The sequence below is a fragment of the Triticum aestivum genome, chromosome 5D (genome assembly GCF_018294505.1).
Source record: "Triticum aestivum cultivar Chinese Spring chromosome 5D, IWGSC CS RefSeq v2.1, whole genome shotgun sequence".
Taxonomy (NCBI): Eukaryota; Viridiplantae; Streptophyta; class Magnoliopsida; order Poales; family Poaceae; genus Triticum; species Triticum aestivum.
This window is the reverse complement of record NC_057808.1, coordinates 352,963,533-352,980,491: the sequence shown is the minus strand read 5'-3', so window position 1 is coordinate 352,980,491 and position 16,959 is coordinate 352,963,533. Positions and strand designations below refer to the sequence as shown.

At 48.7% G+C, this 16,959-nt stretch overlaps 1 protein-coding gene across 1 annotated transcript; it reads left to right on the top strand.

The window, feature by feature from the left end:
* The first annotated feature begins 15,153 nt into the window (after positions 1 to 15,153).
* Positions 15,154 to 16,544, top strand: LOC123121702 (1-aminocyclopropane-1-carboxylate oxidase 1). The gene is made up of 2 exons (XM_044541721.1): positions 15,154 to 15,393; positions 15,502 to 16,544. Exons 1-2 carry the CDS (start codon positions 15,280 to 15,282, stop codon positions 16,339 to 16,341), a joined length of 954 nt encoding a protein of 317 aa, XP_044397656.1. The 5' UTR covers positions 15,154 to 15,279; the 3' UTR covers positions 16,342 to 16,544.
* Positions 16,545 to 16,959: the final 415 nt, after the last annotated feature.

Below are 16,959 nucleotides of genomic sequence, written 5' to 3'. Positions count from 1 at the left end.
AATCTCGGGCAAGTAACATACCGATAGACAAAGGGAATTGAATACGGGATTGATTGAATCCCCGACATCGTGGTTCATCCGATGAGATCATCGTGGAACATGTGGGAGCCAACATGGGTATCTAGATCCCGCTGTTGGTTATTGGCCGGAGAACGTCTCGGTCATGTCTGCATGGTTCCCGAACCCGTAGGGTCTACACACTTAAGGTTCGATGACGCTAGGGTTATAGGGAAAGTATGTACGTGGTTACCGAATGTTGTTCGGAGTCCCGGATGAGATCCCGGACGTCACGAGGAGTTCCGGAATGGTCTGGAGGTAAAGATTTATATATGGGAAGTCCTGTTTTGGTCACCGGAAAAGTTTCGGGTGATATCGGTAATGTACCGGGACCACCGGGAGGGTCCCGGGGGTCCACCAAGTGGGGCCACCAGCCCCAGAAGGCTGCGTGGGCCAAGTATGGGAGGGGACCAGCCCCAGGTGGGCTGGTGCGCCCCCCACCAAGGCCCAAGGCGCATGGGAGAGTGGGAGGGGGCAAACCCTAGGTCCAGATGGGCCTTAAGGCCCACCCTAGTGGCGCCCCCCCCCCCCTCTCCTCCCCTTGGCCGCCCCCTTGGATGGGATCTAGGGCTGGCCGCCACCCCTTGGGGTGGGAACCCTAGAGGGGGCGCAGCCCCCTTCCCCCCTATATATAGTTGAGCTCAAGGGCTGCCCAAGACATGAGTTTTCCGGTCTCTCTTGGCGCAGCCCTACCTCTCTCCCTCCTCCTCTCCCGCGGTGCTTGGCGAAGCCCTGCGGGATTGCCACGCTCCTCCATCACCACCACGCCGTCGTGCTGCTGCTGGACGGAGTCTTCCCCAACCTCTCCCTCTCTCCTTGCTGGATCAAGGCGTGGGAGACGTCACCGGGCTGCACGTGTGTTGAACGCGGAGGCGCCGTGGTTCGGCGCTTAGATCGGAATCAACCGCGATATGAATCGCTACGAGTACGACTCCTTCATCCGCGTTCTTGCAACGCTTCCGCATCGCGATCTACAAGGGTATGTAGATGCATTCCCCTTCCCCTCGTTGCTAGATTACTCCATAGATTCATCTTGGTGATGCGTAGAAAATTTTGAATTTCTGCTACGTTCCCCAACAGTGGTGGCCTCCAATTCATACTCCATTTCGGTCGGTTCTTCATTGTCATTGATCATGTTCGACAAGGACGCCTTCGACATGATTCAAATTTGCATGCATTCATCATGAGCAAATGAACTAGTTGTCTATGCTAAACTATGATCGGACAAGAGTAAAGAAAACGTATCGACTCTTGTTCGGTCATTCCGTCGAACATGTTGAGGGCAGCCCGGGCACTGCCGGGGCCCGTGCTCATCCGCGCCCGAACGAGCTGCGGCGAGTCACACACGTCGACCGTCGACATTTGCGTGGGCGGAAAGCTCTCGGGAATGGCCCAGTCGGCGCTCTGATCATTCTGTGTCCCAAAGGGGGCGGACAGCTTACTCCACGTGGGCACTCGGAGGGAACGGGTGTGGGGATCCGGACGCGACGAAGGAGACAACTATTCCACCACGTCCGAACCTCCCTGCGACGCCGTCGCCGCCTCCCTCTCTCGCTGTTGGCATTGCCGGAACTTGCGGGCGACGTTCTCCGCCTTGCAAGTCGCCGCCATCGACACCACACCTCCCGCTGACGAGGCGGACTGCTTCTCCCTCGCAGCGGTGTGGGTCGGACTGGACGACATCTCCGACGGTGGATCGGGACCGGAGGTGAGGATTGGGAGAAAGGGTGGAGGCCGGCGAGGGTCCGGGCGTGAGAATGGTTGAAGGGCGCGCGGGAGGAGGAAAGGTTTGATGGATTTGGTGCAATTTGGGGTGGGATCGGGCTGTCGGGTCTGACGTGGCGGACACGTCCGGACGCCCCCATATACCCCCTATATTTAGGCTGGATATGGGAGGGTGTCGGTCCAGATGGGCCTTAAGGCCCACCCTAGTGGCGCCCCCCCCCCCTCTCCTCCCCTTGGCCGCTCCCTTGGATGGGATCTAGGGCTGGCCGCCACCCCTTGGGGTGGGAACCCTAGAGGGCGCGCAGCCCCCTTCCCCCCCAATATATAGTTGAGGTCTAGGGCTGCCCAAGACATGAGTTTTCCGGTCTCTCTTGGCGCAGCCCTACCTCTCTCCCTCCTCCTCTCCCGCGGTGCTTGGCGAAGCCCTGCGGGATTGCCACGTTCCTCCATCACCACCACGCCGTCGTGCTGCTGCTGGACGGAGTCTTCCCCAACCTCTCCCTCTCTCCTTGCTGGATCAAGGCGTGGGAGACGTCACCGGGCTGCACGTGTGTTGAACGCGGAGGCGCCGTGGTTCGGCGCTTAGATCGGAATCAACCACGATCTGAATCGCTACGAGTACGACTCTTTCATCCGCGTTCTTGCAACTCTTCCGCATCGCGATCTACAAGGGTATGTAGATGCACTCCCCTTCCCCTCGTTGCTAGATTACTCCATAGATTCATCTTGGTGATGCGTAGAAAATTTTAATTTCTGCTACGTTCCCCAACAGTGGCATCATGAGCTAGGTCTATGCGTAGTTTCTATGCACGAGTAGAACACAAAGTAGTTGTGGGCGTAGATGTTGCCAATTCTTCTTGCCGCTACTAGTCTTATCTTGTTTCGGCGGCATTGTGGGATGAAGCGGCCCGGACCGACCTTACACGTACGCTTACGTGAGACAGGTTCCACCGACTGACATGCACTAGTTGCATAAGGTGGCTGGCGGGTGTCTGTCTCTCCCACTTTAGTCGGAATGGATTCGACGAAAAGGGTCCTTATGAAGGGTAAATAGAAATTGGCATATCACGTTGTGGTTTTACGTAGGTAAGAAACGTTCTTGCTAGAAACCTATACAAGCCACGTAAAAACTTGCAACAACAATTAGAGGACGTCTAACTTGTTTTTGCAGCATGTGCTATGTGATGTGATATGGCCAGAAGATGTGATGTATGAGATTGATCATATTCTTGTAATAGGAATCACGACTTGCATGTCGATGAGTATGACAACCGGCAGGAGCCATAGGAGTTGTCTTTATTTTTTGTATGACCTGCGTGTCATTGAATAACGCCATGTAAATTACTTTACTTTATTGCTAAGCGCGTTAGCCATAGAAGTAGAAGTAATCGTTGGCGTGACAACTTCATGAAGACACAATGATGGAGATCATGGTGTCATGCCAGTGACAAAGATGATCATGGTGCCCCGAAGATGGAGATCAAAGGAGCAAAATGATATTGGCCATATCATGTCACTATTTGATTGCATGTGATGTTTATCATGTATATGCATCTTATTTGCTTAGAACGACGGTAGTAAGTAAGATGATCCCTTATAATAATTTCAAGAAAGTGTTCCCCCTAACTGTGCACCGTTGCGAAGGTTCGTTGTTTCGAAGCACCACGTGATGATCGGGTGTGATAGATTCTAACGTTCGAATACAACGGGTGTTGACGAGCCTAGCATGTACAGACATGGCCTCGGAACACATGCAAAACACTTAGGTTGACTTGACGAGCCTAGCATGTACAGACATGGCCTCGGAACACAAGAGATCGAAAGATCGAACATGAGTCATATAGTAGATACGATCAACATGGAGATGTTCACCGATGATGACTAGTCCGTCTCACGTGATGATCGGACACGGCCTAGTTTGACTCGGATCATGAATCACTTAGATGACTAGAGGGATGTCTATCTGAGTGGGAGTTCATAATCAGATGAACTTCATTATCATGAACATAGTCAAAAAGGTCTTTGCAAATTATGTCATAGCTTGCGCTTTAGTTCTACTATTTAAGATATGTTCCTAGAGAAAATTTAGTTGAAGTTGGTAGTAGCAATTATGCGGACTGGGTCCGTGAACTGAGGATTGTCCTCATTGCTGCACAGAAGGCTTATGTCCTTGATGCACCGCCCGGTGTGCTGAACCTCAGCGTCGTCTGTAGATGTTGCGAAACATCTGACATACACGTTTTGATGACTACGTGATAGTTCAGTGCGTAATGCTAACGGTTTAGAATTGTGGCACCAAAGACGGTTTTTGAAACGTCGCAGAACATATGAGATGTTCCGAAGACTGAAATTGGGATTTCGGACTAGTGCCCACGTCAAGAGGTATGAGACCTCTGATAAGTTTCTTAAGCCTGCAAACTAAGGGAGAAAAGCTCAATCGTTGAGCATGTGCTCAGATTGTCTGAGTACTACAATCACTTGAATCGAGTGGGAGTTAATCACCCAGATGAGATAGTGATGGTTCTCTATAGTCACTGCCACCAAGCTAGTAGAGCTTCGTGATGAACTATAACATATCAGGGATAGATATGATGATCCTTGAGCTATTCGCGATGTTTGACACCGCGAAAGTAGAAATCAAGAAGGAGCATCAATTGTTGATGGTTAGTAAAACCACTAGTTTCTAGAAGGGCAAGGGCAAAAGGGATACTTCATGAAACAGCAAATCATTTGCTGCTCTAGTGAAGAATCCCAAGGTTGAACCCAAACCCGAGACTAAGTGCTTCTGTAATGAGGGGAACGGTCACTGAAGCAGTACTACCCTAGATACTTGGTAGATGAGAAGGCAGGCAAGGTCGACAGAAGTATATTGGATATACGTTATATGAATGTGTACTTTACTAGTACTCCTAGCAGCACTAGGGTATTAGATACCGGTTCGGTTGCTAAGTGTTAGTAACTCGAAATAAAAGCTGCGGAATAAACGGAGACTAGCTAAAGGTGAGATGACAATGTGTGTTGGAAGTGTTTCCAAGGTTGATGTGATCAAGCATCGCATGCTCCCTCTACCATCGAGATTGGTGTTTGCGTTGAGCATAAACATGATTGGATTATGTTTATCGCAATACGGTCATTCATTTAAGGAGAATAATGGTTACTCTTTTTATTTGAATAATACCTTCAATGGTCTTGCACCTAAAAATAAATGGTTCATTGAATCTCGATCGTAGTGATACACATGTTCATGCCAAAAGTAATGATAGTACCACATACTTGTGGCACTACTATTTGAGTCATATTGGGATAAAACGCATGAAGAAGCTCCATGTAGATGGATCTTTGGACTCACTCGTTTTTGAAAAGATTGAGACATGCGAACCATGTCTATTGGTATATATGCATGAAGAAACTCCATGCAGATGGATTGTTTGGACTCACTTGATTTTGAATCACTTGAGACATGTAAATCATACCACATGGGCAAGATGACTGAAAGGCCTCGTTTTCAGTAAGATGGAACAAGAGAGCAACTTATTGGAAGTAATACATTTTGATGTATGCAGTCCAATGAGTGCTGAGGCATGCAGTGGATATCGTTATGTTCTTACTTCACAGATGATTTGAGTAGATGCTGAGTGTATTTACTTGATGAAACACAAGTCTGAATTATTGAAAGGTTCAAGTAATTTCAGAGTGAAGTTGAAGATCGTCGTGACAAGAGGATAAAATGTCTGTAATATGATCATAGAGATGAGTATCTGAGTTACGAGTTTGGCACACAATTAAGACATTGTGGAAAGTGTTTCCCAATTAATACCTCCTGGAACACCATAGTGTGATGGTGTGTCCGAACATCATAACTGCACCCTATTGGATATGGTGCATACCATCATGTCTCTTATCGAATTACCACTGTCGTTTATGGGTTAGGCATTAGAGACAACCGCATTCACTTTAAAAGGGGCACCACGCAATTCCGTTGAGATGACACCGTTTAGAGAAACCTAAGTTGTCGTTTCTTAAAAGTTTGGGGCTGCGAAGCTTATGTGAAAGAGTTTCAGGCTGATAAGCTCGAACCCAAAGCGGTTAAATACATCTTCATAAGAATACCCAAAACAGTTGGGTATACCTCCTATTTCAGATCTGGAAGCAAAAGTAATTGCTTCTAGAAACGAGTCCTTTCTTGAGGAAAAGTTTCTCTCGAAAGAATTGAGTGGGAGGATGGTGGAGACTTGATAAGGTTATTGAACCGTCACTTCAACTAGTGTGTAGCAAGGCACAGGAAGTTGTTCCTGTGGCACCTATACCAATTGAAGTGGAAGCTTATGATAGTGATCATGAAACTTCGGATCAAGTCACCACCAAACCTCGTAGGACGACGAGGATGCATGCTACTTCAGAGTGGTACGTGATCCTGTCTGAGATATCATGTTGTTGGACAATACTGAACCTACGAGCTATGGAGAAGCGATGGTGGGCCCATATTCCGACAAATGGTTAGAAGCCATGAAATCCGAGATAAATAGATCTTTGAGAAGAAGACGGACGTGGACGGTAATGTTACCGTCTATGAAGCTCGACTTGTGGCAAAGAGTATTTCCACAAGTTCAAGGAGTTGACTACGATGAGATTTTCTCATCCGTAGCGATGCTTAAGTCCGTCGGAATCATGTTAGCATTAGCTGCATTTATGAAATCTGGCAGATGGATGTCAAAACAAGTTTCCTTACCAGTTTTCATAAGGAAAGGTTGTATGTGATACAATCAGAAAGGTTTTGTCGATCCTAAGGATGCTAAAAGGTATGCTAGCTCCAGCGATCCTTCCATGGACTAAGAGCAAGCATCTCGGAGTCAGAATATACGCTTTGATGGAGTGATCAAAGTTTTTGGGTTTATACAAAGTTTGTTAGAAACTTGTATTTACAATAAAGTGAGTGGGAGCGCCACAACATTTATGATAAGTATATGTGAATGACATATTATTGATCCGAAATGATGTAAAATTTCTGGAAAGCATAAAGGGTTGTTTGAAAGGAGTTTTTCAAAGGAAGACCTGGATAAAGCTGTTTACATATTGGGCATCAAGATCTATAGAGATAGATCAAGATGCCTGATGATACTTTCAAAGAACGCACACTTGGCATGATTTTGAAAGAGTTGAAAATAGATCAGCAAAGAAGGAGTTCTTGGCTGTGTTACAAGGTGTGAGTATTGAGTAAGACTCAAGACCTGACCACAGAAGAAGAGAGAGAAACGACGAAGGTCGTCCCCTATGCTTTAGACGTAGGCTCTACAGTATGCTATGCTGTGTACCACACATGAAGTGTGCCTTGCCATGAGTTGGTCAAGGGGTACAATAGTGATCCGGGAATGGATCACATGACAGCGGTCGAATTTATCCTTAGTATGTAGTGGACTAAGGAATTTTCTCGATTATGGAGGTGAAAAGGAGTTCGTCGTAAAGGGTTACGTCGATGCAAACTTTGACACTAATCCGGATGACTCTGAGTAGTAAACCGGATTCGTATAGTAGAGCAGATACTTGAAATGGCTCCAAGTAGCGCGTGGTAGCATCCACAAGATGACATAGATATTCGTAAAGCACACACGGATCTGAAAGGTTCAGACCCGTTGACTAATAACCTCTCTCACAAGCATAACATGATCAAACCAGAACTCATTGAGTGTTAATCACATAGTAATGTGAACTAGATTGTTGACTCTAGTAAACTCTTTGGATGTTGGTCACATGGTGATGTGACCTATGAGTGTTAATCACATGGTGATGTGGACTAGATTATTGACTCTAGTGCAAGTGGGAGACTGTTGGAAATATGCCCTAGAGGCAATAATAAATAGGTTATTATTATATTTCCTTGTTCATGATAATCATTTATTATCCATGCTAGAATTGTATTGATAGGAAACTCAGATACATGTGTGGATACATAGACAACACCATGTCCCTAGTAAGCCTCTAGTTGACTAACTCGTTGATCAATAGATGGTTACGGTTTCCTGACCATGGACATTGGATGTCGTTGATAACGGGATCACATCATTAGGAGAATGATGTGATGGACAAGACACAATCCTAAGCCTAGCACAAGATCGTGTAGTTCGTTTGCTCAGAGCTTTTCTAATGTCAAGTATCATTTCCTTAGACCATGAGATTATGCAACTCCTGGATAACCGTAGGAATGCTTTGGGTGTACCAAACGTCACAACGTAACTGGGTGGCTATAAAGGTGCACTACAGGTATCTCCGAAAGTGTCTGTTGGGTTGGCACGAATCGAGACTGGGATTTGTCACTCCGTGTAAACGAAGAGGTATCTCTGGGCCCACTCGGTAGGACATCATCATTATGTGCACAATGTGACCAAGGAGTTGATCACGGGATGATGTGTGAGTTACGGAACGAGTAAAGAGACTTGCTGGTAACGAGATTGAACAAGGTATAGGGATACCGACGATCGAATCTCGGGCAAGTAACATACCGATAGACAAAGGGAATTGAATACGGGATTGATTGAATCCCCGACATCGTGGTTCATCCGATGAGATCATCGTGGAACATGTGGGAGCCAACATGGGTATCTAGATCCCGCTGTTGGTTATTGGCCGGAGAACGTCTCGGTCATGTCTGCATGGTTCCCGAACCCGTAGGGTCTACACACTTAAGGTTCGATGACGCTAGGGTTATAGGGAAAGTATGTACGTGGTTACCGAATGTTGTTCGGAGTCCCGGATGAGATCCCGGACGTCACGAGGAGTTCCGGAATGGTCCGGAGGTAAAGATTTATATATGGGAAGTCCTGTTTTGGTCACCGGAAAAGTTTCGGGTGATATCGGTAATGTACCGGGACCACCGGGAGGGTCCCGGGGGTCCACCAAGTGGGGCCACCAGCCCCAGAAGGCTGCGTGGGCCAAGTATGGGAGGGGACCAGCCCCAGGTGGGCTGGTGCGCCCCCACCAAGGCCCAAGGCGCATGGGAGAGTGGGAGGGGGCAAACCCTAGGTCCAGATGGGCCTTAAGGCCCACCCTAGTGGCGCCCCCCCCCCTCTCCTCCCCTTGGCCGCCCCCTTGGATGGGATCTAGGGCTGGCCGCCACCCCTTGGGGTGGGAACCCTAGAGGGGGCGCAGCCCCCTTCCCCCCCTATATATAGTTGAGCTCTAGGGCTGCCCAAGACATGAGTTTTCCGGTCTCTCTTGGCGCAGCCCTACCTCTCTCCCTCCTCCTCTCCCGCGGTGCTTGGCGAAGCCCTGCGGGATTGTCACGCTCCTCCATCACCACCACGCCGTCGTGCTGCTGCTGGACGGAGTCTTCCCCAACCTCTTCCTCTCTCCTTGCTGGATCAAGGCGTGGGAGACGTCACCGGGCTGCACGTGTGTTGAACGCGGAGGCGCCGTGGTTCGGCGCTTAGATCGGAATCAACCGCGATCTGAATCGCTACGAGTACGACTCCTTCATCCGCGTTCTTGCAACGCTTCCGCATCGCGATCTACAAGGGTATGTAGATGCATTCTCCTTCCCCTCGTTGCTAGATTACTCCATAGATTCATCTTGGTGATGCGTAGAAAATTTTGAATTTCTGCTACGTTCCCCAACAGTGGTGGCCTCCAATTCATACTCCATTTCGGTCGGTTCTTCATTGTCATTGATCATGTTCGACAAGGACGCCTTCGACATGATTCAAATTTGCATGCATTCATCATGAGCAAATGAACTAGTTGTCTATGCTAAACTATGATCGGACAAGAGTAAAGAAAACGTATCGACTCTTGTTCGGTCATTCCGTCGAACATGTTGAGGGCAGCCCGGGCACTGCCGGGGCCCGTGCTCATCCGCGCCCGAACGAGCTGCGGCGAGTCACACACGTCGACCGTCGACATTTGCGTGGGCGGAAAGCTCTCGGGAATGGCCCAGTCGGCGCTCTGATCATTCTGTGTCCCAAAGGGGGCGGACAGCTTACTCCACGTGGGCACTCGGAGGGGACGGGTGTGGGGATCCGGACGCGACGAAGGAGACAACTATTCCACCACGTCCGAACCTCCCTGCGACGCCGTCGCCGCCTCCCTCTCTCGCTGTTGGCATTGCCGGAACTTGCGGGCGACGTTCTCCGCCTTGCAAGTCGCCGCCATCGACACCACACCTCCCGCTGACGAGGCGGACTGCTTCTCCCTCGCAGCGGTGTGGGTCGGACTGGACGACATCTCCGACGGTGGATCGGGACCGGAGGTGAGGATTGGGAGCAAGGGTGGAGGCCGGCGAGGGTCCGGGCGTGAGAATGGTTGAAGGGCGCGCGGGAGGAGGAAAGGTTTGATGGATTTGGTGCAATTTGGGGTGGGATCGGGCTGTCGGGTCTGACGTGGCGGACACGTCCGGACGCCCCCATATACCCCCTATATTTAGGCTGGATATGGGAGGGTGTCGGTCAGCCCGGACGTTTGATGGCCGTTTGAGAGGCCCGTCTAGGTTAAAAAATCATGACCGGGCGGCTTGCCTGAGCGTTTGAGACGAGTTTGAGGGGTTGGGTTATAGATGCTCTTAGACAACCCAGCTGCCCTTAAGCGTGGCTGGCTATCGTGCGAGCCACGTCCGTTTAAATCGCACTGTGCGTAGACTGCACCGTACTAGCTTATCATCAGCGAACCGACTGTCAATCAGTAGGTGCTCCAGGACACTCAGACCGGGACAAGTTTGGACCTGATCACCAGTCATCATCAGCTCAACTGGTGCCATGGACCTGGCACTGGCATGTTGCACTCGCCATCAGCGCAGCTCGGTGGCACCTCATCGGACGCCTTGGATTCCCAAAATCCGGGAGTCGTCTTCGGTTCGTGCACTGTTCATGGTCCTCGCCATCGCTAACATGCCCGGTCTTCCTGAAACAGTTTCACACTATCCGCTTTGTGAGGCCATGAGCGCACACACAGCGTCAGTTTCAGCGTCGGTGGAGCTAAGTTCAGAATTAATTCATACTACAGTCCTGGTTCAAGGAACTTCCTTTCAGTGTACACGTCTACACGGCCATGCCGATTGGCGATAAGAGCTCAGCTCAGTGTGGCTTTCAGGAGCACAGGCCTGAAAGCTACACCGAAGCTTTCTCCGCGTTTACCAAGTGGCAAGCTGCTCCCAAGTTTGCTTCGATCGGTGCCTCCTTTTTCCTGCGTCCTAGTCATACTTTACTCCTTTTATTAATTGTGCTAAATATGCTTTGCGTAATGCCATGTCTAGCTAGGTTAGACATAGGATCAGACCCAATCCAGCACTGATGTCGCACCAGAAGGGCTAGTGCCAGTCCCATAGGCATGTTGGGTGCCGGTGCGGACACCGCCAAAATCCTCAATCTGATTGTTCCAGAACCAGAATTAGCTGTGCAACTTGTTTCAAAAAGAATTAGCTGTGCAATCGCCTGGTTGGAGGGTGCATCCAGCTTCTCCATGAAAATCAAGTTGTTCGACTGTCGCTACATTCTCTTGAAGGCTGCAACATTTGCCATGGTAGTACTAATAGTTTTTGTTGGTTTCATAGGTTTGACGCTGTATTGAGTCTCGGCAAGGTTAACAACTATCTGCTTGTCTGTCTATAAATAACTCACTCCATTAAGTTATAATAATAATAATAATGACTACGTGGCAACTACCATTACCAGAAAACCGTATGCTTTTGAGTACAACAAGAAAGCCCACTGAAAGTACTCTAGAATATATGGTAAAGCAGAGACAAATGCCCATATGGAGCATTATGCTAGTAGCTAAATGCGGCTACTCAACTCTCAGCATTCATCTTTTTACATACATCACGAGCCACTGATTTGCCCCTGGATTGTGACGGCGAGCAAAATGTTCAAACTCACACCTAATCAGCATCCAGCACGGAGAAAGAAATCAAAGCAAGTTGCCGACATATCCACAAGGTTTCGCCGTCACCCTAACGCATCGTTCCGCCATGCCTTACCGCACAAGCTTAATGCTTCTCTCTGCTTTGTTGCTCTTACCTTTTGCCGGCAATAGCTTTTCCGCCTATGCAAAAGGTGGAACTTGGACGTCGAGGGAAACCTAATAAAAGGCTACAAGAAGTTGATCTAGAACACAAATTTGGACTCTAGTGCTAATTTGTCCACCACTGATCCTGGTGATAAGAGACGTGCTGGTAAATGTCATGTGAGTAAAAGTAATCCACTACTACATTCCAACTTTTCTGAAATATATCACTATGATAGCATTCTTCAAGAAAACATCGCCTTGCTAGCTGCTAGAGTATCTCTCATGAGTTTGGCCGGCTCATCGGTTGGAATAGACATGCATATATGGAGAGCAATAATATGCTGACAACTAACTAAGATATCGATCATGCCCTCTCGAGTTTTCATATTTTTCGGATTTCGGATTTAGGATTCCGTTGTCTATTATTGGCAGCTTGTCCAACTAACATGCAACGGGCAGCTCATACAGTATACATTGAAAAAACTCTCACTTATACGTACGCTACATCGTAGGCTACTCGATCTCAACAACTTCTTCTTCTTCTATACTCCAGATTTATATGCTTTCACGTAGGCAGGCAGTCCAGTCAGCCTCCCAACACATCGAATCCAACCAACAGAATTCCCGGAGGCACATTTCCGGTCGCTCATTTTTCTCCGGCAAGTCGAAGATGCATTTGTTCGCGCTGCGTCCCATCCCATCCCATCTCATCTCATCCAACCGAGCGAATGGGAATGAGGTTCCTGTGCAGCGCGGTGCAGATGGACGGCGCCATGCCGCGGTCCCGATCGCGATCGGGTGAGTGAGATTAGCCAGCTGGAAGGACATGGGCCGTCCAGCTTTTCGCCTCGGCGGCAAACGGCGGGCATGCTCCAGTGCGGCGCGCCCATCCCCGGTCCGAGCACCGGAGCGCCGCGTCTCCATCGCCGACGCCCGACGCGGTGGACACGTACCCCTTCCGGTCCAGTCCGCTCGCAGCATTTTGGGTGCGCGGTCGATCTGTCTACTCAAAGATCGATTAGAGACAACAAAAATTTCGGTCGCATTTTTTTTCCTGCTCGATCCAGGCCTTGCTGTTGGATAAAGAAACCAGTCACATTTTCGTGTAGATTGTCGGATTTACTAGTAGTGATTTGAAAGGACATTCTTTTTTCGTTGTTGAGTTGTCTACTACACTTTAATTTTCATGCAACACTTTGATGTGTAACGAATTTTGCTTGACCACATCATTGTGTTGATCTTAACTAGCACAATATATACCCGTGTGTTGCCATGGGCAAAAGGAATGCGTGGAATGCCTCCATGTGCCTTGCCGCAAGCGCAAAAGTTTTTCTCCCGTCTTTTTCCTCTCTTTTTTTGACGGGGAACTACGGCGGGCTTACGCCAGCCTGAACTTATGTTAGCCAGGGAGAGATGACAACATTCAGGTAGTTACATAGGGTGAAGAAAAAGAAAAATTATGAGGGGTCAGCCCCTGACAAATAGCAGATGAAAGCTAAATTCTCGCAGATAAATGATACAACATGGTGCCCCAATCCTTTAGAAGGGCCTGCTTGACAGGATTTTTGCAGCGATTAGACCAGAACACTAGATCCTCTCCAGATCGTCGTAGAGTGACATACAGATCCTCGTCATGAGCACGGAAGACCATAGCATTTCTCCGCTTCCAAATAGACCAAAGAATGGCAATGATGACTGTAGAGCGAACTTTATCAATTAAGGAGTTAGACCAAATATCTTGAATATGTTCGACTTCTGGAGGACGAAGAAGAAGAAGATTGTCCCAAAGCAGCTTGATGGAGTGGCAGTTCAATAGTAAGTGACTTGTGGTTTCTGGTTCATTGCAAAATGGGCAAGTATCGGAGTTTGACATCCCATGCCGGAAACGCCGATCATTTGTAAACGTCTTTTTCCTCTCTCTGTTGACCACTATGTGATTTAAGGATCCATCGGTTCCATCCCGCGGATGCACAACAATGTGGAGTGAGCGGGTGCGTCGACAATTACATGAGAGAGAGAGAGGGGGTTTGAATAGCACAAACCTTGTGGTAGTTGAGCTTAGAACGAAGCAGAGGTAACAACCACTATTGTTCTCAACCGCCACATAACCAACGGGGGGATAGAGAAGTATTGAATGGCAGTCAGCATGATGTTGCAGGTGAAGTTGACCAAGGAGAAAGGGCTGGGAATAAGAGTGGATGCGGCGTCACGGCCCCTCGACGAAGCAACGGCAACGATGTCTGGCACCTATGGATGCGTCCTTCCCGAGGGCGGTTAGGGGTTAGCCACACCGGAGCATGTGGTGGCGAGACGAAAGATCAGTCCTGTCAGGCACTTTTAATGTGCCGCGCAAGGGTAGAAAACTTCCAATTATGTGGAAGTTAACTATGTACGGAAAGAGCCTGAAGAGGAGGGATCAGTACCCATATTTGTGGTGGGCCTGGTGCTGATCGATAGGCTTTGGTACGTGAAAAATGGAAACCACCAACGGGTGGAAGTTAATTCTTTATGGAAAAACGTATGGGAAGTTGGTTTTGTATTTGCATAAAAATTGGATCAGTGCTTGTTTAAAAAAATTGATCAGTGGGAGTGGAGGATGTGTTCAAACGATGGGAGGGGTACCAAATGACATACAGATTGAGTTTTAATAATAGTTGAATTATGTGATTTGGTAAGTATAAAAATATATGTTATTTTTGTTGTATTAGGAAAGTTATTATTGTCATTCAATAGTAGATGTCGTAGTGTGCGGGATTAGCAATTTGTTATTGAAGAATATCTGATTTTGGTTTGGAAGGTTATTGAGGAAAATCTACTGTCTGTCTTTTAGGAAGGTGATCTTACATATATGATGTTATTTTTGAATTCTTAATTATATATTATTTACGTGATTGAATTGAATCAGCACCTGTCAAAGCAAGCATGAAAAAATAAAAGGAGGGTCACGCGAATTAATTCAGTTTTGAGTGTGAGGATGAAAAACCCAGCCTGAAGGGGTGGTGATGGGAGATGAGGTGAAATTAAACTGTGGATGCCGACCTATCAACTCCCTTTACGAATATAGATTCTACACTTTAAAGCCCATAACAATATTTTGGAAATCCGATATGACCATTGTAATTTATTGCGTGATTCTGATTGAAAGATTTAGCATAATGACTGCTAATAATACTACAGTACAATGTTCATAAGTTCCGTACCCTATTATTTCTCGTTGATTTAGCATAAAGTTATACTAAATCAGCGATATCTAATATGTATCTGAGGGGTCAAGGTCGACCCATTCTAGTCGAAGCATTTTATTTTATTTTTGCAATTCTCTGGTCGAAGCATTTTGGGTGCCTGGTCGATCGAGGCTATAAATTGCACCCGAAGCTGGCCTTCTTCCAGGCACTGCACTCCTGGCTCTTTCATACAGCATCAGGCAAGCTCTGAAGCTCGGTGCAAGAAGAAACATCCGGAGACGCAGCTTGTCTCGAGGGTGACGTGACGAATCAAGAGGGTAAGATGGCATCGACATTGTCATTCCCGATCATCGACATGGGTCTGCTCCGCGGGGAGGAGCGGCCGGCGGCGATGAACCTTCTGCACGATGCATGCCAGAACTGGGGCTTCTTCCAGGTGAATACACCACAGTAGTAATATGGCATAATCTGACAAGATGAATCTCCTCATCGACCCATCCTTAATGTTGATTTGCTCTCTCTCTGTTTTCGGCGGTGCGTGCAGGTTCTGGACCACGGCATCTCGACGGAGCTGATGGACGAGGTGGAGAAGATGACCAAGGAGCACTACAAGAGGGTGCGCGAGCAGAGGTTCCTCGAGTTCGCCAGCAAGACGCTGCAGGACGGCGACAAGGCGGCGGAGAACCTGGACTGGGAGAGCACCTTCTTCGTGCGCCACCTCCCGGAGCCCAACATCGCCGAGATACCCGACCTCGACGACGAGTACCGGCGGGTGATGAAGCAGTTCGCGGCGGAGCTGGAGAGGCTGGCGGAGCGGCTGCTGGACCTGCTCTGCGAGAACCTCGGCCTCGAGAAAGGGTACCTCACGCGGGCGTTCCGGGGCTCCAAGGGCGTCCCCACCTTCGGCACCAAGGTCAGCAGCTACCCGCCGTGCCCGCGCCCCGACCTCGTCAAGGGCCTCCGCGCCCACACCGACGCCGGCGGCATCATCCTGCTCTTCCAGGACGACCGCGTCGGCGGCCTCCAGCTGCTCAAGGACGGCGAGTGGGTGGATGTGCCGCCCACGCGCCACTCCATCGTCGTCAACCTGGGCGACCAGCTGGAGGTGATCACCAACGGCAGGTACAAGAGCGTGCTCCACCGCGTGGTCGCGCAGGCCGACGGCAACCGGATGTCCATCGCCTCCTTCTACAACCCGGCCAGCGACGCGGTGATCTTCCCGGCGCCGGCGCTGGCGGAGGCGGCCGGCGGGGCGTACCCCAGGTTCGTGTTCGAGGACTACATGAAGCTGTACGTGCGCCACAAGTTCGAGGACAAGGAGCCGAGGTTCGAAGCCTTCAAGTCCATGGGGAGCCAGACCTCCAACCCCATCGCTACTGCATAGAGTTCTGAATAAAGCTTCAAAACTGTGTCGAGTCACACAGATGAGTTGCTGGTTGCCGTGGGGTGGGTCATGTGTTTGTCACGAGTACTCTTTCTTTTTTCGCGTGTGTTTGGTAGCTATTTTATGCTTCGTTTTATGATGTATCATATTGTTTCTGGTAAGCGACTAATGCTCACAGACTTAACGAAGTCTCGGTTGAATGATGTCACCAGTTTCATCCGATGCGATTTTTCTCCGCCTGGAACGTTGTCCCCGGTTTTCTTTCTTGAGAACTTCACCCACATCCAACTTAACTGTCAATGCTTTTGTGTCGACTTTTAGTCTTTTTTAGGCAATTCTGTTGACTTTTAGTGCCACTTGGACCTGACCAGCCGGCCTAACATGTCAGAAATTGGTTTGATTAGTCCTAAATCGGTCATTTGTGTTTATTGAAAAAATTAACAAGAAATGAGGTAGATTTTGGGGGCATGCAAGAAATGTGGTGACAATTTCGAAGCATAACTTCAAACGTGGTGGTTTTTTTATAATTCACTCCAATTTTTTCTCAGTCTGGAACGTTGTCCCCGGTTTTCTTTCTTGAGAACTTCGCCCAGTTGCCCTGTGTGCTGTGTTCTGTTT